The following is a 15,891-nucleotide window of genomic DNA, read 5'->3' as shown; positions in this document are numbered from 1 at the left end:
CATAACCACTTTCTGAATGTGTGAAATGATCTGGCTGTGTTTAATCTACACAAAATCAAACAAATGGATTGAATTCTTCAGAGACCTGACTAGGTGTAAGATTCTTACTGGCAAGGGCTAAGGGGCTTAATTCTGTGAGAATCTTACAGCAAATCCCTTGAAAACGGCCTCATGTCATTCAGAGTTGCAGGATCTCAATGTTTCACATTGTAGGGGATCGTTCAGTGACCTTCTGTGTCATCTCATATTTTATCTACAAAGATGCCTTTTAAAATGGTGTCTAGGCACTTAGATGATGGCCAGCACTTTGACACATAATTTTTTTTTCCATTGCAGAAGACAAACACAAAGATCCCAGTCTACTTCGTCTCTGCTTATCTCAGTCACTGTCACCACTTCTTATTTCTCTGGCTCTGTTTTCTGGGTAGCCTCTTCCTCCAGTTTCTTGCTCCCCATGAATCAGCACAAATGATTTATACTTATACACATCTCAATATCTGTTCTTTATGGACGGAATTGAATTGAGCACCAGTACAAAAATGAAATTGCCAGGAACTATTGTGACTGCCAAAATTGCAACTTAGATTGCATGAACTGTGCATGCCACACTGTCATCTATCATAAATATTAAATTCTCAAGCACTTATCCTTCAATATGTTTTAACTCTGTCTCTTCAACCAGCTCAGCACTAAAGATTCCATTGAAGATGATTCAATTGCTTTGCATTTTAAAAGGTTCATCTTTTAAATCCATTTCCATGTTCCATTGGTGGGAAGTGAATTCCAGGTGAACAGACCATGAATGAGGGGAGAAAAAGTTTATGTACCATTTGGCACCAGAAGTTGTCTGTTGGGTGGTACTTGATAACTAATGCTGATCTGTCAAATTGTCTGGGGCAAGGTTGGGATTCATTCTTCTTTTCAGCTTCCTTCCCCATGTCAAGCCAAAACTAATCTTTATAGAATGCCCAGTGTTTATTAACCATCCTGAAAAAGCTAGGATTGTTAGGACTGGCTTTTTTTCTCGTTTTGTTCATTTGGGGCAACATCATTTTGTCATGCTCCATAATTTTGTTTTGATACCCTATTCTCACCCTGACCCTTCCCCACCAGAAGCTGTGTCTATTCTTCCTTACTCCATAAAATTTGGGTCCCCTTTACTGCATGCTCTGCTAAATTACAAAAGGACAAGATTGTCTCAGTTTGACAGAGGAGCCTCTTATCACCCTGGCTTTTTTTTTTTTTTTTTTTTTTTGGTTTTTTGGGAGGGGGTTTCTCTGTGTAGCCCTGGCTGTCCTGGAACTCACTCTGTAGACCAGGCTTGCCTCGAACTCAGAAATCCGCCTGCCTCTGCCTCCCAAATGCTGGCATTAAAGGCATGTGCCACCACTGCCCGGCACCCTGGCATTTCTTAATGTGTATCCTTAGATAAGTGAAAAATAGTAGGGAATGGTCTCAATGTCATAAGAACTGGTTTGTGAAGAGCACATTTTGATATCTATCAAGTAACAACACACCAGTATTTTCAAATGTCAGAGTTCTGCCGCCCTACTGATTCTGTCTGCTGTGTATCTGAGTATAGTGATAGGGGAAGGGCCTCTAAGAAGTAGAAGGCTAGGGAGGAGGACAACAAAGATGAATGATTTAAGATTGGAATAAAGACAAAAGGGAGTAAGATACAAATAGCTGTTAGCATCATCAGACTTAGACTGGCTACAGGATGGCTTAGTACTACTGCCTCCTAAGTCTGGAAAACTGTCTCAGCCTTCATACACATCCCACACATGTTGTTTAGAAGGAATACTGTCTCGTGTGGCTAATTTTCCACTTTATGAAGTGATTGTAATTCCACTCCCTTATGGCTTTGAGTTGTCCTTAAGTCTTCACTGAATTTTTTTGCTAGATAATTAGAAGAGGTACTTTTCTCCTTGTATCTTGACATCCAAGGAAAGCCTGTTCTCAAAATATCAATCAGATCTAAGCAAGCACAGAGTATCTGAGCCCGGACACAGTGGTTCCTGCTCTTATCCTCTTTTCACCATCCCTGTCATGGCTTCTTTTTCCATTGAGCTCATTAGTACTCTGAGTGCTTTGTCACGTTATAGACACAGAATAGATTCCTTTCTTTGGATTCTGAAGGCCTTGAAAGTACTTTAGGAATTCTTTCTTGAATAAATCTTCCTTTTGGTAATTTCCTCACAGAATAGATCGGTAAATGAACTTTGTTATGAAATCTTGTAATATTTTTTCAGTAATATCTAAATTAGTTTTTCCAGAGTGAGTCAGTTTCTCCTATAGATATGAAAGGCTTATCTTAAGTCATATTTGTCTCTATTTTATGGGAGTCAATGATTTTCTCTTTTGCTTTTTTATTAATCATTTTATTTGTTTACAATTCAAATGTTTTCTTCCTTCCCAATTTCTCCTCCATGAACTCCCCACTCCATTCCCCTAACCTTTGCCTCTAACAGGGTGCTCCTCCACCCACCCACCCAACCACTCCTGCCCCACCCATCTAGCATCCCCCTTCTCTGATGTCATCAAGCCTCCACAGGACCAAGGGCCTCTCCTCCCATTGATGCCAGACAAGGCTATCCTCTGCTACATATGCAGCTGGAGCCATGGGTCCCTCCATGTGTACTCTTTGGTTGGTGATTTAGTCCCTGGGAGCTCTACGGGTTCTGGTTGATTGATATTTGTTGTTTTTTTCCTATGGGGTTACAATCCCCTTCAGCTCCTTCAGTCCATACCTATCTCTTCCACTGGGATCCCCACACTCAGATCAGTGGTTGGCTATGAGTAAGGAAAGTGTTTGCTATTTCAACAACACATTTAGTTCAGAGATAACACTTTTAAACTAAGTTAAAAATTTTAATTTATCACAGGTCTGGTCCCTGCTAACTATTTTCAGGATAGGAAGCTTCCATGTTGAAGCAATTGGATGTCAAATGCATATTAGATCTCTTTAAAACTACCCCAAAGCACTTGTAACTTGACTAATGCCTCTCAAGTTCCATTTTTTATTGCCTTTGATAAAGTGTCACAGACTTCTTGATAGGTTTCTCCACTGTTTCTATTAGCTAGGACATATATTTCCAATTTCAGGAGTTGCATCAGTGGCCTGCTGTCTTGAGGATCAATCTAGATTTCTTTCTGTATGTTGTAATCATTCCATTAAGTTAAACTGTTACCTACAGTTGCTCTGTAGTGGTGGGGTTTTTTGCTAGTTTTAGTGGGTAGCGGAAAAAAACAGACTACCATAGTTTTTGCTTATCCAGAGCTTTAAAAAGCAAGCAGAACACACATGAATTACATAATTACAAGTATGATGAATGCTATGGCAGAGAGCTTCTGTGGGCCCTATCTTAGTCTACTGGATCATTGAGTGATTCCTTAAGAAAGTAAAGTTCTAGTTGGGACTTCAGGAATAATGTTATCCACCATGAGTTGTGTTCATCTATTGGAAATAGGGACTCCACCAAAGAAAATAGATGACCTAAATAAATGGGGGTTAATTTTGCCTCTTACATAAGGAGAGTTCAGCTCTGATACGGTGGCTATATACTTTTAGCTATATACTAAGGTCCTTATATCTTTCTGTTTTGAAACTCATAGGCTCATGATTTTCATCCTTAGAGTTACTGCATTGTTATTAAGATAGATATTGGAGCTGTAGTCACTATGATTCTGTTCCAGATAGGGCAAAGCAGGAAAAATAAGGACACATCATCTCACAGATAAACCAGTTCTCTTTCAAGTTTTCAAAACATCTTGCCTTTATAAGGTTGGTTTGATCTTAGGTATATGATCATGCCTGTCTAGAAGGAAGTGCAATGATCTTTTAATGAAGCACCTTATCATTCCTAATGTAAGCGGGGCTCTGTTTCTATGATAAAAAATAGGTAAAGTTATTTGTAAGCAGTTTTTTAAATCTGCACCAGATGAGTAGAAGTTAATTAAGTGGGGATATTTATCAAAAATTGTGTTTCATTTAAAGCTACTTTTTATTTGGGTGTATGTGAAGGAATATATGTCACATGTGCCAGGGTCTTTTAGAGGCAGAAGAGGGCATCAGATTCCCATGTGCTGAAGTTACAGTTACTTCTAAACACATGGGTGCCAGGAGCCAAACTCCAGTCCTCTGGAAGATCAGTGAATACTTTTTACACTGGCCCATCTCTTTGGTCCACTCAAAATTGTTCATTCTCAATTAGGCAAATGTGACTAATTTTAATGACATTTACATTCTTCATAATCTTTGCAACAATGTTCTCCATTATATTTTCCAGAAACTGACCCTGTTTTAGTTATAGATTGTCTTGCTCATGGGCTGATGAAGAGTAAGTTATGTAGGTGTGTAATGTTATAATCCAGGAAGCTTTTCTGATTAATAGATCGATCACTTGCTTGTATGTTGAATTACTGTGGCTACTTAGAACTTGCAGTAGGTGGAACTCACTTATGTTTTCCTGTTTGAAAATCACTTCTAAAGAGGTAGCACAATGCTCTTGCAACTATAGCCTTTAACTACTTTAGTGTTGGAGTCTTTGATCATTAAGATATTTGAGATAATATACTCAAACTTTGAGTCATAATAAAGAACTAATGGTCTTGTTGACCACATTCATTGTGACTAGACACAGAGAAATCCACCCAGCTCCTCTAGTCTTCCAGGACTCTGAAACTTTTAGCAAAGCCTGAGTTGGATTTTATTACTTTGGATGAGACCATGTATAGACACTGTTTTTGAAGCACTTTGTTTGCCTTTATCTAAAAGGACAGCTGTTTTATGCCTCAAAGACAATAGCTATTGCTGTACAAACTTTTACTGTTTGTATAAAACAACATATTCTGATCTTTTTCTATTTGAATTACTTATTTATATATCACAATATAATTACTGTTGTCTGTTATGCCTCCTGCAACTTTGCAAGACTGATGTTTGGAGATTTATTTATCATTTATTTATTTGTTGCCAGCTGCTTGGAAATTCTCTCATCAAAGTCCTGACAAAAATAATAACACAATTATTGATTACTATCTAAATATCAGGAGCTTTATCTCCTACTTTTCTCTTCTTCTTCTTCTTCTTCCTCCTCCTCCTCCTCCTCCTCCTCCTTTGCTTAAAACAATTATGTTTTCAAGTGAAGATATCTCCATGTCTCCGACATCATGATTTGTGTCCCTAATCCAAATTTATTCATCTACTTTGATTCTTTGTGTGTGTGTGTGTGTNTGTGTGTGTGTGTGTGTGTGTGTGTGTGATTTGTAAGGCCTGGGGATAACTTCAGGAGAAGGGGATACCAGCTGACAAACTTAACAGTCAACTCTACTCGTGTGTATGTCTGAATTAAAACCACTTGCCTTAGGGCTAGAGAGATAGCTCAGTGGTTAAGAGCAGTTGCTCCTTGTTTAACTCGCAGCATCCACATGGTACCTTCAAGTCGTCTGTAATGTAGGTTCCAGGGGCTAGCCATCCCTCTTTTGGCCTCCTCAGGTTTCAAGCATGTACCAATTCACTTACATACAGAGAAGCAAAATATTCAAGCACATAAAATAAACAGAAATACATCTTTTTAAAACCACCACCTACCTTCACTCATTTGTACATGGCAATGTGTTTGAATGATCACAAATAGGTGTAGATTTTAGAATTTTACACTTTTGCCTACTTTTAGGCCAATACTTTCAGATAAAGAAAGAAAATACCAAGTCACATATATGCTTTTTAGGGGAACCCCAAGAGGGAATTGGTAAGTCATTAGCGTGTTTAAACAAGAGTCCATGTTGCCTTTTTGTGGATGGGTGATGCAAAATCACTCCCCTCGAGTTTCATACCTCTGTCTAACACCCAACTGTTGTAAATTTTTCCATATAAGTCTTTTTTCTTTTCTTTTGTTTTCTTCTTTTTCTTATCCAATCTATCTTTGTCGATATCCATGGGAGTTCTTTTTGTTGTGTTGTTCTCATGTTTGATATTACAGTGAATTTCTTTGCTAAACTTAAATTATGATTTATAGTACATTTAACCTGTCAGTATAGGTCATGATCTTATATAGAAAATAGATATAAATATTTTAAGCTAGGTTAGACTTTATTTTAATAATATTGACACATTTAATAATATTGATTTAGGAACAAAAATAATAGAATTTCCATTGCAATCTGGAATTCTTGTCCTGATGGCTTCTGGAGAGTCTTGGTTTGATTTATACATATGGAAGTCTATTATTGAACTGTGTTTTCACTTCTTTACCCCAAAATCTGACAGTCATTTTATAGGTATTATCTGAAGAGTTATGAGATAAAGTTTTATTATTAGGAAAACTCAGAAGCTGTAAATCTGGTAGTACTATTACAATCCTAGGGCCTCCAATAGAAAGCACAGGATTTAAATGAAACTGACATGAGGTATAGTCATTCTTTCAATCCTGTATTTGGGGTTTACACAAAGTTCCTTCTTTGCATGTACAAGCATATTTTCATTACTTTTTATATTTTATGCCTCCCCATGAACATATACATTGTTGAGTTGTGATAGGTTATTAGATGACATCCTTTGGCATTTACAAGGAAGAGGCAGAGAAAAGGGTTTGCCAAAGTCTTCAGGTTTTCACATGCATGGCTATTCATGCAGTTGTGATATAAAACTGTGCTTGCATTTGAAGAATTGTCCTTTCTCTGGTGATGATGCTCTTTTCTTATTGGCTTTCAAATATGCAAAATTCTGAGTGCTTCATTCTTAAGCACTGAGATGGTTCATAAAATACCCATATTAAAGATATTGGTAATGTTTTTATACAGGTCTTTTTCTTTAGTCAGATTTTAAATAGCTTCTGTGAAATCATGTGCTGTGTCCAAAGTTGTCTTCAAATCTGGACTTAATGTGGATAAGTCTTTGTCATCTAACTTCTTCCAGTGGTGCTTCTCTCCTGTGCCTTTTATTTGTCTTTTAAAAAATTAAAGAAACACACACACACACACACACACACACACACACACATACATACATGCACATACGTATACAAGTGCATAGGCAGGTATGTTATCCATAGACTCATTTCAGGCAAGCTCCTTATATGTCAATAAAAGTGGACTCACAGCATACAGTTCCAATTTTCTTCTCTCTCTCTCTCTCTCTCTCTCTCTCTCTCTCTCTCTCTCTCTCAAACACACACACACACACACACACACACACACACACCTATATTTAATTTATATGCATTCACGTATGAGTACTTTTTGCTTTTGTATTTATTCTAGTCTTCTTACCTCCTCCAATCCTACCCCAAGCTTTTGTTTTTGTAAATGTTACGCTGATCATATTGTGAAGCATTGTGATGAAATTTTTCATTAAGTTGTCCTTACATAAGAATGCCATAAACATCAATTAAGCTGGAAAACTAGGGCTATAAACAAACCATTTGAGTACATGGTTGTTCAGTGGTCAGGCAGATGTTAACCCTGCATCCATGCTTTGCCAAAGCTATCTTTATAGAAAAGTCCTCTGAGAGCCAAATAAAAGACTTGGCTCTCAATATACCTGAGCTGAAAAGATAAAAATATGCTATTGTAATAATTGTGAATTCTAACTTGAAATCTTCTATGGTAGGACTAAAGCAGTCAACAAAATCTTTATTTTTGGTAGCATAAGATGGACTATATATATTTTGAGTGTGAACTGTGATATTTTAATATCTGTATGTAGCATGTATTATTTAAATCAAAATAATAAGCACTTTGACCTACTCATTTCTTAGAGCCTTCAATTCCTCTGTCTCTTCTAGATCCTCTCAAATATAGAATATGTTGTTGTACATTGTATTCTACTTGTCATGCTTCTTTGCCCACTTCTATCACCCCTCATCCTTGCCTTTCCTGGTTTCTAATGGCTACTTTTCTACTTTTGTAGTGTCCATATATGAAGGACAGCATGTGACACTTGGTTTTCCAGTTTTAGCTCAGTGTAGCACTTCAATTTTATTTACTTTGTCTCAAAGGATAGAATTTCATTTTTGTTAATGGCAGTGTAATTCCAGTATTCCAGTAAGCATACATATCATGCTTTCTTTATCCATTCATCTGTTGATAGGTAACTAAGGTGATTCTGTATCTTGGTTAATGTCATACTAAAATAATATACTTGGTTTTGCAGGGAACCTCATTATTTTATTTTCTCTGAATATATGTCCAGAAGAGAGAGGTAGATTAGATAGAGGTTTTTTTTTCTGTTTTTAATTTATTTCTTAGGAAAATTCTATTTTGTTCTCTCTAATAGCTGTTATAATTTGCATTCCCACTAGCTATATATATATTTCATTAGGAAACAGGTCCTTAATAAAAGTGAAGATTAAAGCAAATAGGGAGAAATAGTTTATTTATGGCTAATTAAATGGTCCCCAATATATAAGTTGTGTGTGTGTGTGTGTGTGTGTGTGTGTGTGTGTGTGCGTGTGTGTGTGTGTAAGTGAGGCTCATGAGTTCTCTGGAAATGAAGGAGTCATAGTGTATTGTTTCTGTTGGGAAATCTAGTCACAGAGATGTCATAATGAAGTGACTGATTGAGATAACTGCTGGTGAGAGAGAAATTATGTATTAGGTTTTCAAAGAGAATGCATAGTAATCTAAATGGATATGCTGTATATCACTGGATAAGGTGGAAAGTGGTTGATAGTGTTATTAGGAGCAATGGGCAAGTTTCTTTGCTTAAGTGAGCACTGGTTTTCTGCACTGCTTCCAATCTTCTGCTGAATGCACTTGCAAACATGGGTCAATTTTAGCAGGAGGTGTTGGTAAAATTGCTGACTCTCCACACCTTAGCACTTAGGACAAACATCTCTTTAGGATTTTTGTTTTGTCACCAGTGGGAACAGCAAGCAAAAACAAAACAAAACAAAACAAAACAAAACAAAACAACAAAAAACAAAAGCAAAAAACAAAAGGAGTGTTTAGAGGAGGACCTATAGCTTTCTAAAAATCTATATTTTTTTCACAATCGTCCCCAAAGGTAATATAGGACTATCCAAAGTGCTGTTTCCCAAAAGGACCTATGGATTTTGAGAAACCAGAACTGGGTTGTTCTGTGATTCCCGAGAAAAACTAATAAAATTGACATCTTCCTTCCTTTTCTTCTTACAGACCAGAATGAAGGATTTCATTGCAGGGAAGAATGCCGGATTCTTGGCCACTCTGACAGATGCTGGATGCCTCGGAATCCCATGCCCACCCGCTCCAAGTCGCCTGAGCACGTGAGGAATATCATCGCTCTGTCCATTGAAGCTACTGCTGCTGATGTTGAGGCTTATGACGACTGCGGCCCCACCAAGCGGACTTTCGCGACCTTTGGAAAAGATGTCAGTAGCCACCACCGGGCTGAGGAGCGTCCCATCCTGAAAGGCAAGCGGACTGTCGATGTGACCATCTGCAGCCCCAAAGTCAACAGCGCTATCCGGGAGGCGGGCAATGGGTGTGAAGCTATTAGCCCTGTCACCTCCCCACTCCACCTGAAGAGCCCTCTGCCCACCAAGCCTTCCATGGCTTACACCGTCGCCCTGGCTCCTCCAGCTCATGATCTGGAGCACCATGCCAACAGTGGCGCCTCTCGTCCTTCTGAAGCTGAGCCCCGTGGAGCCGACAATGAGAAAGTCATGCATGAGGTCAACCCTATTCGGAAGGATGGTCGTGACAAGGAATCTCCTGGAGTGAAGCGCCTGAAGGATATCGTTCTCTAAACCTATCTGGGTTCGAGGAAGAGAGAACAGAAACCACACTGGCTAGTGAAGATGTAGCAGCTGCTCATTTTAATTGCTCACCAATGGTTGGTTCTTGAGTGGCTGCATTGCAGAGCTTTCCTTAAACGTATTGTGTATAAGTGACTATCATTCTGTGACAATCCCTCTCGTTTCAACAGGCAGTAGGGGTGTTCAGTTGGAGCAAATTAGCTTTGGCTTGAGTTGTACATGAGGCCTTGATGTTGGGGAAACAGAGGCAAATTCAGTTGTGAAAAAGTATTATGTATTAAGTGTTTGAATTTATATATTTTTATATGTCAAAATGATAATATAAATTACCATTGTTTGTGAAGAATTGCATTTAAAAAAAGCAAAAAGAAAAAAAGAAAAAAAAAAGCTCTGGACACCTTTAAGAAGCTCGCCACTTTTTTTTTTTTTTTTTTTTTTTTTTTTTTTTGTAGTGTAGACAAGTTACTGGTCATTTATTGTGTACAATTCATTGATTCAGTGATGTGAAATCGAGCCCCCAAAAGGTTGTTTCTGAAGCTCGAGTACTTTCCAATGCCGCTACTTTGCTGTGGATGCCCCTGCTTTAAGAACCCTTTTGCTAGCTGTGCTGTTGTTGTATTTGATATTGCAAATTGCTATGTGTGTGGTGATGGCAAAAGGCTTTTAAAGGTTGATGTTTTCTTTTCTTAAAAAAAACTAATAAAAATACAGATAAAAAAAAAACCAAACAAAATGCGAACAATGGAGGCAGCAAATGAGTTAGCGACACCATGCCTAGAGGTCGAGGACTTGGTGGCTGCACACATGTTTTACTCCATGGAGGGATGGCTCACCACCTCGAGGAGGATTTCTCCTTCCTTTCAGTCTTCTGCCTCAGTCTGTCGCTAGATCATTGTAGAAAGTCATTTTTGGATTTGCTGCTATCTAATTTGCAGTTGTCAGAAATACTGTGCTGAAAATTTTATGAGATACATTATATATATTTTTTTCTAATTTTCAGGCTCTGCACAGGAAAGTTACTCCCAAAGTTATCAGTTTTCAGGCTGAGAAATTCCCTGTCTCCAATCATCTAAAACTCATGCAACATAACTGAGTCTATTTTGAGATCTAAATTACCATCTTTTTAGATACACACTTCCTGATTCAGTGTTTTCCCAATCATGATTGGACTTAGATGGTAAAGTGCATCATGGGCTGGAATCAAGGGCTCCATATTGCTCTTTATCTTAGACTTATAAATAATGATAGAGTAAGCAGTATGAAGTGTACACATACGTAAAGACAGGTGATAACATCACTAATCTAATTACTGTGCCTTCTAAATGGAGACACTCAGACACTTGAACTCATCTTTTTATGACTAATACTTTTTTGATTAAAAATGTGAACAAGAAATTATTAAGACAAAACTTCTTTAGATTTAGCTAGCTCTTTTTATTTTCTGTAGGCTAGGAATATGCCTTTTAACACTAACAAACTACATTCTTTTTGTTGTTATTGTTTTAACACTGCACAAATGCCCCTATTTTATTATGTCTATTAATATTCACTAGCCAACATAGTATTCTTGCAGCCTAAGAGTTCATTATTTAAAATAAACTAAACAAACATGTCACTTTTCCTCTGCCTTTGTCTTAAAAGAATTGTTTCTAAAGAAACAAGTTATTATTATTATTTTTTGGTTCTTCTCTCTTTTGTAATTCAAGAATACTTAAAAAGAAAGGCTAGAAGTTAGAGCGCTAGAATTCAAAAGAGAATTTATTTTCTTAAGTTTAGTAGATACAGTCAGCTTTTTGAAATGTTTTCATTATTTTTATCTGAGTTCCTAGCTTTATACATTACTAGGAATACTTTCTTTTGTGGGAGGTGGGAGGGTCTTAAGGGAGGGGGTGGGTAAGGCACTGGGGATGGGGTTAGGTAGGGGAGAAGATTTCTGGAAAAAAAAAAGACACCTATAATGAAGCTACAAATCCATCCTTATTTCCTATTCTGTACTGAATACTACCTCATGCAAAATATTGGCGTGGCTGCAAATTGCCCCCTGACACTGACAGTTAGACATCAGTTGCCCTTCCATCTTCTTCTTGCCTCAGTTAATTTTCTCTCATATGTTTTCTCCTACTCTGATTTACTTTATTTTAGTGTAGTAGATTATGAATTAGGTATTTATTTTTGTTCTTCCAGATGACTATTTAATGAACACATTCAGCTTTTTTACAAGTGTCCTTTAAGTTAGGAAGACTGCCTATAGAATTTCCACTGCTCTTCACCATGATCCATCTGATAGTATCTTGTTAGCTAGCACCTCAAGGTCACTTTGTAGTTAGACTGTACAGTTTTCTACAGGTGTGTTTCTTACTAGAGAGTTTGAAAGATTGTGGAAGATGGAAATGGGAGGTTGGAATGTAGAGCAGCCACTGCCTGCAATAGTCTTGCCAGCCACTTAAAAACAGTAGCAGTGGCATTGATTATTTTGCTTTTTACCTTTTTAAAAAAGCAACTAAATTCCTTAAATTTTACCCCCAGATTTTACTTTCAAGCTTTAGATTCATCCTTTTACCCTACCTAAAACATTGTTCTTAGTGGGCAGTCAGATTTTTTTTTCCGGTTTCTAAACTCTTTATTGAGTATCTTCAGAGGATTTTTCTCATTAAGGAAATTCCCCCTGCCCCCTCCAACCTTCCAATTGTCTGATGAAAGTGCAAGTGCATCCTAGGAGGGCAGGTTCTACAGGCAGGCTGTGCTTGCAAATAGGACTTTTGCACAAGGGTCTTAAATTTCCCATCAAATTGGGATTCTCCCCCTTCCCTTTTAACACATGTGATGAAAGGCTACCTAGGCCAATGGGGCAATTATCTTTTCCTCTTTTGTTTTCTGCAAACATGTTACACACAAGTGGGAACTATTTTAGTTCCCAAGTCCTAGGGAATTCTACTCTACTTATTCTGATGTCCCTTGGTCATGAAGTGTAACATGCTTAAAATTTTTCTGGCCAGGTAAACGTCTTTATTCAGTATAGGGAATCTAGTTTGCATTGATTGATTGCTTTCTCACAAACATAGGAACATGCTATTCAGTAAGACATAGGGAGAAGTGATCCACAATGCCCTGTGGAAAGTTTTCTTTTCCCTACGCAGACTAGTAAATGAAACTGTTCAGAATGAAACTTAGTGTTCCATTGATCCTCTGAAGCCAGTAGAAAAAGTGAAGGTATATCTTGGTACTGAATAGATAGTGGGCTTTGGAATTCAGTACTTCCTGCAGAACAGTGGTTCTCAAAATACTGTCTCAGAGCAACATCACTTAGGAACTTGGTAGAAATGATAATTCTCTATCCCTGCCTAGAATGACTGTATAAGAAATACTGAGGAGCTGGCCCAGAAATTCATATGAATCAGAGGCCCATTCAAGTTTGAGGGTTTGTAAAAGCACAGGTTTGTAGAGCCTAATCCTTAGAGTTTATTATTCAGTTGTTTTGAGGTAGGATCTTTTTTCCTATCTACAGATGCCTAGGAGATACTGAGGAGACAATGCTCCAGAGGAAACTTGCCTCATAGGACTAACTGCATCGAAAGTGGCCATTTATACAAATTTGTTGATGTGGTGACCAGCTGATCACTAATGAAAGATGTAACTCTGAACTCTGAAATTGGAAAGTACCCAGAGTACCTTCCAGATCCTGTCATCTAAGCATATGGCTGGTAGAGGGAAGTTCAGATGACTTTGCCTCTACACCTACCATTTCACTCAAAAGCAAACGCAAATGGTCCACTTGAAGTAGCAAAGATGAGGGGCAGTTTGGGGGGAGGCAGGGATGGAAGGGATAGCTTTTTGGGCATTCAAGGTGGAGAAAGGATTATTACTGTACATAATCCATTTTATGGGGATCATTTTGATGTCAAATGTTCCCCCAAGACACTCTCAGCAAGTCTGGTCCACTTGGCTCTTTTCACAGGGTAATAAAACCCTTCTGACTTTGACAAACTGGCATAAATGAGCTGAAGAAGTCCATTGTATACAGTCCTAGTGTTTGCCTTCTTGGTAAAATTACATTTTAAGGATGTCATTTCATGAGTCAAATTGTATCTGCTGACACTAAAGTGTATTGAGATGTTGTTCTTTAGTTTACGTATGTATCAAAGTAATATTCAAAGGGGATGTTATGGGGGTGGGACTGGGACTGGGTGGCTTTATATTGATATTGAAATATTCCAGAGCAAAACACATTGTCCTAATGAAGTTGTTACAGCTCTCTTTGTTTTCTTGTGAAGCTGGAATTGGCCCATGGGCCACTTGTTGTGCAAAAGTGAATTAATTTCAAATAGGAATCACATTGCTTTTGTAAAACAAAGAAAATCAACCACCTTGTCTGAAGTATAAGTTGTAAGGCGCTCTTGGTAAGGAACAACCCAGAAACACCTGACCTTGATTGGAAAGCATTGTAGGTCATTAGGGAAACCTGATGATGCTGACTGGTGTTCCAGCTGTGTTGGCAATTAAAGATGACCTTGTTACTAACTGAATGTTGCTGTCAACTTTAGCAAACAAACCAGCTAACACCTTTACAGCACAAGTTAAGTAGATGTTTACTGGCACTGGTTGGCATTCAGCTGAGGAAGGCTAAGATACAGACTAAGAACCAAGAGCCAAACTAGGTCTAGCTAGAAATTCAGCAACAAATACCTCCTTGTGCTATTTGAAAGCTAAGGTATTAGTTGCAAAAGGCTTACGCCTTCGCTCCTCTAGTGAGGGGAATGAGCCTGATGACACTATTACTGTTTACCTGTCAAACCAGGGTGGCGATTTAGAAGGATGCAAGTACAGTATGTCTCATTAAGCAGTCTCTGTTGCTGATTATATGAAGATGAAATGGTTGTATATGCTGATCTGTATGTTATGTACATTTTCACAGTGATTGAATCATTGTAAAAACAAAAAAGACAAAAAAGAATCACCACTCTGTCTATTTTATGAAGATGATAAAGCAGCTTTATTAAATTATTACAGTTCTGTTTTAAATGGTGTTACCTGCCACATTGTTTCCTTTTATCTGGTGGTTCCCTGTTTTCCTCTTAAATGTGTTTTCTCTGCTTCAAAGTTTAATGCATTTTAGTATTAAAGGCTATTATGGAAAAAGTAATGAAGTTTTGGTGAAATGTGTCTTGGAGAGTGGTTTTCTTGTTGTTGTTTTGAGTTTTTGTTTTGTTTTGTTTTCTCTGACTGGGAGTGGAAGCTTCTCAGAATTTGGAATTAACCAGTTCTTGGTGGGGTTACTGATATTCAGGCAAAGACTTTCATTTACCTTTCCTATTTCATACAACATTCAACTTCCTAACAGAGGGGTTTCTTCCTGATCCAGTAAATCCAGTTATTTACATTACAACCCCTCCTACTGCCAGCCCTATCAATACCATTACAGAAGGAAGGAGACCCACTTTACATCAGGGATGCAGAAGATTTTCCCATGTGCCACTTTAAACAATCACACGAAAATTATTCTTTAAAATAAATCATTTCAGGGGCAACTGCACAGTGGGACTTCTCTGTAGAATTAATTTTTTTTAAAGGGCAAGCTATAGCTGAGGCTGTCAGTAGGGAAAAAGAGAGTGTAAACCAAAGATGACCTGGCTGCCCCTAGATGCCTTCAGGTTTGAAAATGAAGCATCAGGAGAGGTTTTGACTTTGTACATAACAAGACTGCAGAGAAAGCCCCAACAAGCACTCTTTATTCAAACAATTATTCTGTGGGACTTAACACTTGGGCTGTGAGTATTCATTCTGGCTGCAGCTGTAGGGGGTAAAGAGAGGAAGGGGGTGCACATCAAACTATTACAAATAGTGCCTTTAGTGGTTAAAGGCTAAATTGCTTCAGCATGACCTATTCTTTCCAGACAATTAAAAGTGATCTCAAGGAAATCCACTGTCTTCCTGGATCTCCATCTTCCTATTATCTCTGCTCACCTGTATTAAATTGAGATTGTATCTTATTCCCCAGAATTAGCCCTAGAGTCAAAGCAATAGCAAGAGATTTGGTACTGCATTTTAATAGGTGTTTTATCAGAATGCAAACAGACTTGCTGGGGCACTGGGATTCTGTACACTGGTACATGTACAGATGTTATATGCCCTCACAGATGGACAAACATATTGA

The 15,891-nt window shown here is 38.0% G+C and overlaps 1 protein-coding gene across 6 annotated transcripts in view; it reads left to right on the top strand.

Moving 5' to 3' along the window:
• Pcdh19 (protocadherin 19) overlaps window positions 1-14,896 on the top strand; it is a 105,352-nt gene extending 90,456 nt beyond the window's left edge. For 4 of the 6 annotated variants that reach the window (XM_021187334.2, XM_029534104.1, XM_021187331.2 and 1 more), the window contains one exon: window positions 9,139-10,119. In XM_021187334.2, coding sequence (XP_021042993.1) covers window positions 9,139-9,731 — 593 coding nt within the window. In that variant the 3' untranslated portion in view covers window positions 9,732-10,119. Of the gene's footprint in view, window positions 1-9,138 lie in introns of all 6 variants that reach the window. The other 2 variants (XM_021187333.1, XM_021187329.1) reach the window with 1 other exon arrangement.
• The last annotated feature ends 995 nt before the right edge of the window (window positions 14,897-15,891 follow it).

The sequence above is a fragment of the Mus pahari genome, chromosome X, assembly GCF_900095145.1.
Source record: "Mus pahari chromosome X, PAHARI_EIJ_v1.1, whole genome shotgun sequence".
In the NCBI taxonomy this organism is placed as follows: Eukaryota; Metazoa; Chordata; class Mammalia; order Rodentia; family Muridae; genus Mus; species Mus pahari.
The sequence above is the reverse complement of the archived record's forward strand: the minus strand, read 5'-3'. Positions and strand labels throughout refer to the sequence as shown.